The following is an 8344-nucleotide window of genomic DNA, read 5'->3' as shown; positions in this document are numbered from 1 at the left end:
GCCTCAAGGTCCTCCCTTGTCCCCAGCATCGGGCGCACTTGTGCCTTGGAATTTCCCAGCCGCTCCAAATCATCAAGACATAGGAAGAGATGATGAGGAGCCACTTCACAAGTCACTTGGATTCCTTTCTGTTTTGCAGCTTTTATTATAAGGATCTGAAATGAAGGAGCAAAAAAAAATAATAAAATAAAAAATGTATGCTAACCTGATAAATATATTTCTTTCTTGACACTGAGTCCACGGATCATCATCAATTACTGTTGGGAATATCACTACTGGCCAGCAGGAGAAGGCAAAGAGCACCACAGCAAAGCTGTTAAGTATCACTTCCCTACCCACAATCCACCAGTCATTCGACCAAAGGGAAAGGAGAGAAAGGAAGCAACACAAGGTGCAGAGGTGCCTGAGGTTTATAACACAAAAACTGTCTGAAAAAATAGGGCGGGTCGTGGACTCACCGTGTCAAGAAATAAATTTATCAGGTAAGCATAAATTTTGTTTTCTTTCTAATGATACGGTGAGTCCACGGATCATCATCAATTACTGTTAGGAATCAATACCCAAGCTAGAGGACACAGATGATACGGGAGGGACAAGACAGGGAACCTAAACAGAAGGCACCACTGCTTGAAGAACCTTTCTCCCAAAAGAAGTCTTAGCCGACACAAAAATATCACATTTCTAAAAAGTAAGCAGAAAAGACCAAAAGTTGCAACCATGCAAATCTGTTCCACAGAAAATCCCACTCTTGGAAGCCCATGAAGCATGGACAGTCGTAACGGAATAAGCTGTAATTCTCTCAGGAGGCTGGTGGCCAGCAGTCTCTAAACCAAACTAATTATACTTTTCAACCAAAGAGAAGTAGCTAAAGCTTTCTGACAAACAGAAGACTGGGCAAAAATCCTTAGTTGCCTGAAGATCCAAGTTGTGCAACAAACATTCCTTATAAGAAGGATTCCTGATTAAAATCTCTATCCGAAACCACTTAGGAAGAAAACCTAACTTAGTTCGAATAAACGTCTTATCGGCATGAAGACAAAGAGAATCGCAATTCAAAGCGGAGAGCTCCAAGGCTCTCCAAGCAGAAGAAATAGCAATAAGAAACAAAACCTCCCAGGATAACAACCTATTATCCATGGAAAGGAAATGCTCAAAAAGAGCCTGCTGCAAATCTTAAGAACAAGGTTAAAGCTCCAAGGTGAAGCAACCTACTTAAACACAGACCTGATTCCGACCAGGGACAACAAGATTGTACATCTGGCACATCCGCCAGACACTTACGTAGTAACAAACCCTTCTCCAGACCACCCTGGAGAAAGGACAAAATTCTAGGAACCCTGACTCCACTCCAAGAGTGACCCCTAGATTCACACCCATAAAGATATATATACGCCATATCTTATGGCAAATCCTTCCAGAAATTGGCATGCGAGCCTGAGTCATAGTCTCAATGACCAACTCAGAAAAACCCACACTTAGACAAAAATAAAAAAAAATCCTTCATCAGAGGCAGTCTCCAAGGTGGAGACACATTACCACTAGGTCCGCATACCAGATCTTGCGAGGCCACGCAGGGGCTATAAAATCACCGCCGCTCTCTCCTGAAGAATACGAGTAATGACTCCTAGAAAGAGAGCAAACAGAGGAAACAGGTATGCAAGACTGAAACCCAGAAAAATGCCAGAACATCTATCAGGGCGGTCTGCGGATCACTTGACCATGACCCTACTTTGGAAACTTGGCGTTCTGTCGAAACGCCCTCAGAAGCCTACTCCGGAACCTCTCATGTGAAAGTTTACCTAGAGAACTGTTTGTCTCCCAAATGTCCACCTCTGGAAAGTGGATGACAGACAGCAATTGTGAACTTCGGCCCACTGAATAATCGAAGTCACCTCCTATATGGCTAAGGAACTCCTAGTTCCTCTGTGATTGTTGATATAAACCATTAAGGTGATATTGTTCAACTCGAACCAAGCTATTGACGACTGAGGCCAAGCCATCAGGGCATTGCAAATTGCTCTCAACTCCAGGATGTTAAAGGAGGAGAGCAGACACTTCCGAGTTCATAATCTTAAACAAGACCCAAACAGCTTACCAGCCCAGCAGGTTGGCAAACATGGTCACGTCCCCCAGTAATATTTCCAGAAGCACACGCCCTGAGATAGATCCTCCTGAGAAAATAGTACGGGAGAAAGTCTGTCGACTGATCTAAATCTATCCTTTAAGACAGATTCGAAGGATCTCCATTTTATAGAAATAGTATAGGGAATGGTGTCCATGAGAAGCCATCAGACTAAATCCCTCCATACATAGAGTCACTAAAAAGTGAAGAAAATTCAACTGCAGCTATAACCCAACCTCCTGGTTGCAAGATGGCTAAGCTATTAACCCGTCACTACAGCTTGCTGTTGGCCGGACATAAAACTGCAGAGAGGAAAAAGTAATAAATCCTTGATTATCTGATCTCTGTTGGACATCTGCTCCTAGAGAATCTATTAAGGTCCAAGCATACCGCACCGGGTGTTCCGGCGGTCTCCCATCCAGGAACTGACCATGTCAGACCCTGCAGAGCTTCCGAGATCAAATGGAATCGGTTCATACAGGATATAGAGGGTGTAGCACTAAATAAATCCCCCATGTGGATGGAACAAGGGAACTCCTTTCCAGATTAATTTCCCTGGAAAAAAGATTGTCCCAGATCGCTTAAAAGATAGTTTGCTCGAAGAGAGGATGACCCCTGAACCATATATTGTCCAGAAAAAGAAAATTTATGCTTACCTAATAAATGTATTTCTTTTTAGACACGATGAGTCCACGGATCATCTTAATTACTAATGGGATATTCTGTTCCACATAAGCTTAATTTTTGAACACCCATGAGGAAGCAACAGCCCTATTGGAATGAGCCTTAACTCTCTCGGGAGGTTGATGTCCAGCAGTCTCATATGCATAACGTATGATACTCTTCAGCCAAAAAGAAAGAAGTAGCCTTAGCTTTCTGTCCCTTACGTTTTCCTGAGAAAATCACAAACAAAGAAGAAGACTGGCGAAAGTCCTTAGTAGCCTGTAAGTAAAACTTTAAAGCACGGTACACGTCCAAATTGTGCAGAAGTCTTTCCTTCTGAGACGAAGGATTAGGACACAAGGAAGGAACCACAATCTCCTGATTAATGTTCCGATCAGAAACAACCTTAGGAAGAAATCCTAGTTTAGTACCTTAACTACCTTATCTGAATGAAAAATAAGATGAGGAGACTCATACTGCAATGCCGAGAGCTCCGATACCCCCCGAGCAGAAGAAACAGGAAATAAAACTTTCCAAGATAACAACTTAATATCTAAGGAATGCATAGGCTCAAACGGAACCCCTTGAAGAACTGTGAGAACTAAATTAAGACTCCATGGAGGAGTAACTGGTTTGAACACAGGCCTGATCCTGACCAGGGCCTGACAAGAAGATTGTACATATGGGCCATCCGCCAGACGTTTGTCTAACAAAATAGAGAAGGCCGAGATTTGACCCTTTAGGGAGTTAGTCGATAAACCCTTCTCCAAACCCTCTTGAAGAAGAGATAAAATTCTAGGAATCCTAACTCCATGAATAGCCCTTGGATTCACACCAATAGAGATATTTACGCCAAATCTTATGGTAAATCCTTCTAGTTACAGCCTGAATCATGGTCTCTATGACTGAATCAGAAAATCCCCGCTTGGATAAAATTAAGCTTTCAATCTCCAAGCAGTCAGCTTCAGAGAAACTAGATTTGGGTGAAGGAAGGGCCCCTGAATCAGAAGGTCCTTCCTAAACGGGAGTCTCCAAGGAGGCAGAGATGCCATCTCCACCAGATCCACATACCAAATCCTGCGAGGCCAGGCCGGTGCTATGAGGATCACCAAAGCTCTCTCCTGTTTGAGTCGAGCAATTACCAGAGGAAGAAGAGCAAGCGGATGAAATAGGTATGCTAGACTGAAGGTCCAAGGAACCACCAGAGCATCTATCAGTCCCACCTGGGGGTCCCTGGACCTCGACCCATATCTCGGTAGCTTGGCATTCTGATGGGATGCCATGAGATCCAATTCAGGCTGACACCACTTGAGAATCAGATTGGAGAACACTTCCGGATGGAGTTCCCACTCCCCCGGATGAAATGTCTGCCTGCTCAGAAAATCCGCCTCCCAGTTGTCCACCCCTGGGATATGGATCGCCGAAAGACAACAAGAGTGGGCCTCCACCCACTGGATTATTTTGGTTACCTCTGTCATCGCTAAAGAACTCCTTGTTCCTCCCTGATGATGGATGTAAGCCACTTAAGTTATGTTGTCCGACTGGAACCTGATAAACCCCCATACTGCTCCCCACCCCAGAAGGCTGGCGCCTGTTGTCACAATCACCCAAGACGGTCTGCGAAAGCATGTTGCCTGGGAGAGATGATCCTGAGACAACCACCATTGAAGAGAGTCCCTTGTCTCCTGCTCCAGTTATTTGAGGAGACAAGTCTGCATAATCTCCGTTCCATTGTTTGAGCATGTTTAACTGCAGAGGCCTTAGATGGAAACAAGCAAACGGGATGATGTCCATTGATGCAACCATCAGCCCAATTAACTCCATACACTGAGCCACTGACGGCCATGGAGTGGACTGAAGTCCTAGACAAGTATTGATAATCTTTGATTTCCTGACTTCTGTCAGAAAAATCTTCATGGACAAGGAGTCTATTATGGTTCCCAAGAAAGTGACTTGTGTGTGGAACTAGGGAACTCTTTCCCAAATTTACCTTCCACCCGTGAGCTCTCAGGAAAGATAACACTTTGTATGGTGAGGGATCTTGCTTGCTGAAAAGATGGCACCTGAACCAGAATGTCGTCCAGATAAGGCGCCACCCCAATGCCACGTGACCGAAGGACCACCAACAGAGAGACCCCAGAACCTTTGTGAAGATTCTGGAAGCAGTTGCAAAGCCGAAAGGAAGAGCGACAAACTGGAAGTGTTTGTCCAGAAAAGCAAACCTTAATATCTAGTGATGATCCCTGTGAATGGGAACATGTAGGTATGCGTCCTTTAAATCCACTGTTTAAATTGACCCTCCTGGATCAATGGAAAAATGGAACGAATTGTTTCCATCTTGAAGGACGGTACTCTGAGAAATTTGTTTAGACTCTTGAGGCCTAGAATTGGTCTGAAAGTTCCCTCTTTCTTTGGAACCACGAACAGATTGGAATAAAACCCCAGTCCCTGTTCCTGAATTGGAACGGGAATTATCACTCCCAGAGCAGAGAGGTCTCCTACATAATGTAAGAATGCCTCTCTTTTTGTCTGGTCTGCAGATAATCTTGAAAGTAGAAATCTGCCTCTGGGAGGAAAAACTTTGAACTCTAGTTTGTATCCCCGAGACACTATTTCTATTGCCCAGGGATCCTGAACGTCCCAAACCCAGGCTGGAACGAAAAACATAATTTATGTAATAATTTACCTGATAAATTAATTTCTTTCATATTGGCAAGAGTCCATGAGCTAGTGACGTATGGGATATACAATCCTACCAGGAGGGGCAAAGTTTCCCAAACCTCAAAATGCCTACAAATACACCCCTCACCACAGCCACAATTCAGTTTAACGAATAGCCAAGCAGTGGGATAATAAAGAAAGGAGTAAAAAAGCATCAACAAAGGAATATGAAGAATTGTGCTTTATACAAAAAAATCATAACCACCATAAAAAGGGTGGGCCTCATGGACTCTTGCCAATATGAAAGAAATTAATTTATCAGGTAAATTCTTACATACATTATGTTTTCTTTCATGTAATTGGCAAGAGTCCATGAGCTAGTGACGTATGGGATAGCAAATACCCAAGATGTGGAACTCCACGCAAGAGTCACTAGAGAGGGAGGGGGAAAAAAATTATTAATCCACAGCCCAAATCATAAGTTTTAATCTTATAAAGAAAAAAACTGAAATTATAAGCAGAAGAATCAAACTGAAACAGCTGCCTGAAGAACGTTTCTACCATAAACTGCTTCTGAAGAAGAAAAAAACATCAAAATGGTAGAATTTAGTAAATGTAGGCAAAGACCAAGTTGCTGCTTTGCAAATCTGATCAACTGAAGCTTCATTCTTAAAAGCCCAGGAAGTGGAAACAGACCTAGTAGAATGAGCCGTAATCCTCTGAGGTGGGGATTTACCAGACTCCAAATAAGCGTGATGACTCAAAAGCTTTAACCACGAAGCCAAGGAAACAGCATAAGTCCGCAAAACCGCCTTATCCTGATGAAAAATCAGAAAAGGAGACTCACAAGAAAGAGCAGATAATTCAGAAACTCTTCTAGCAAAAGAGATGGCCAAAAGAAACAATACTTTCCGAGAAAGCAATTTAATGTCCAAAGAATGCATAGGATCAAACGGAGGAGCCTGTAAAGCCTTTGAAACCAAATTAAGACTCCAGGGAGGAGAGATTGATTTAATGACAGGCTTGATACGGACCAACGCCTGTACAAAACAATGAATATCAAGAAGTTTAACAATTTTTCTGTGGAATAAGACAGAAAGAGCAGAAATTTGTCCTTTCAAAGAACTTGCAGACAAACCCGTATCCAAACCATCCTGAAGAAACTGTAAAATTCTAGGAATTCTAAAAGAATGCCAAGTGAATTTATGAGAAGAACACCATGAAATGTATGTCTTCCAAACTCGATAATAAATCTTTCTAGAAACAGATGACCGAGCCTGCAACATAGTTTTAATTACTGAGTCAGAGAAAACTCTATGACTAAGCGTTTAATTTCCATACCTTCAAATTTAATGATTTGAGATCCTGATGGAAAAACGGACCTTGAGATAGAAGGTCTGGTCTTAACGGAAGTGGCCAAGGTTGGCAACTGGACATCCGAACAAGATCCGCATACCAAAACCTGTGTGGCCATGCTGGAGCCACCAGCAGCACAAACGATTGCTCCATGATGATTTTGGAGGTCCCTTTTGGAAGAACTAGAGGCGGAAAAATATAGGCAGGTCGATAACTCCAAGGAAGTGTCAATGCATCCACTGCCTCCGCCTGAGGATCCCTGGACCTGGACAGGTACCTGGGAAGTTTCTTGTTTAGATGAGATGCCATCAGATCTATTTCTGGAAGCCCCCCACATCTGAACAATTTGAAAAAAAACACATCTGGGTGAAGAGACCACTCTCCCGGATGTAAAGTCTGACGACTGAGATAATCCGTTTCCAAATTGTCTATACCTGGGATATGGACCGCAGAAATTAGACAGGAGCTGGATTCCGCCCAGGCAAGTATCCGAGATACTTCTTTCATAGCTTGGGGCTGTGAGTCCCACCCTGATGATTGACATATGCCACAGTTGTGATATTGTCTGTCTGAAAACAAATGAACGGTTCTCTCTTTAGCAGAGGCCAAAACTGAAGAGCCTTGAAAATCCCATGTTCCAAAATATTGATTGGTAATCTCACCTCTTGAGATTTCCACACCCCTTGTGCTGTCAGAGATCCCCAACCTGAAAGACTCGCATCTGTTGTGATCAAGATCCAGGTTGGACGAACAAAAGAGACCCCTTGAACTATACGATGGTGATCTAACCACCAAGTCAGAGATAGTCGAACATTGGGATTTAAGGATATTAATTGTGATATCCTTGTATAATACCTGCACCATTGGTTCAGCATACAAAGCTGAAGAGGTCTCATGTGAAAACGAGCAAAGGGGATCGCATCCGATGCTGAAGTCATGAGACCTAAAACCTCCATGTACATAGCTACTGAAGGGAAGGACTGAGACTGAAGGTTCCGGCAGGCTGCAACCAACTTCAAACGTCTCTTGTCTGTTAGAGATAAAGTCATGGATACTGAATCTATCTGGAAACCTAAAAAGGTTACCCTTGTCAGAGGAATCAAATAACTCTTTGGTAAATTGATCCTCCAACCATGTCTTTGAAGAAACAACACTAGTTGATTTGTGTGAGATTCTGCAGAACGTAAAGACTGAGCAAGTACCAAGATATCGTCCAAATAAGGAAACACCGCAATACCCCGCTCTCTGATAACAGAGAGAAGGGCAGAGATAACCTTTGAAAAGATCCTTGGAGCTGTTGCTAGGCCAAAAGGAAGAGCAACAAATTGGTAATGCTTGTCTAGAAAAGAGAATCTCATGAACTGATAGTGGTCTGGATGAATCAGAATATGAGGATATGCATCCTGTAAGTCTATTGTGGACATATAATGCCCTTGCTGAACAAAAGGCAGAATAGTCCTTATAGTCACCATTTTGAATGTTGGTATTCCTACATAACAATTCAATTTTTAGATCCAGATGGTCTGAATGAATTTTCTTTCT

The 8344-nt window shown here is 42.9% G+C and overlaps 1 protein-coding gene across 3 annotated transcripts in view; it reads right to left on the bottom strand.

Annotated features, from left to right (window-relative positions):
* The window catches only part of CAD (carbamoyl-phosphate synthetase 2, aspartate transcarbamylase, and dihydroorotase), a 290191-nt gene that overhangs the window by 138605 nt on the left and 143242 nt on the right, over window positions 1-8344 (bottom strand). For all 3 annotated transcript variants that reach the window (XM_053709445.1, XM_053709446.1, XM_053709447.1), the window contains exon 31: window positions 1-155. This exon is cut by the window's left edge and continues 47 nt beyond it. In XM_053709445.1, coding sequence (XP_053565420.1) covers window positions 1-155 — 155 coding nt within the window. The remainder of the gene's footprint in view (window positions 156-8344) is intronic.

This window comes from Bombina bombina, chromosome 4 (assembly GCF_027579735.1).
Source record: "Bombina bombina isolate aBomBom1 chromosome 4, aBomBom1.pri, whole genome shotgun sequence".
NCBI lineage: Eukaryota > Metazoa > Chordata > Amphibia > Anura > Bombinatoridae > Bombina > Bombina bombina.
This window is presented reverse-complemented; position numbering and strand designations above follow the sequence as displayed.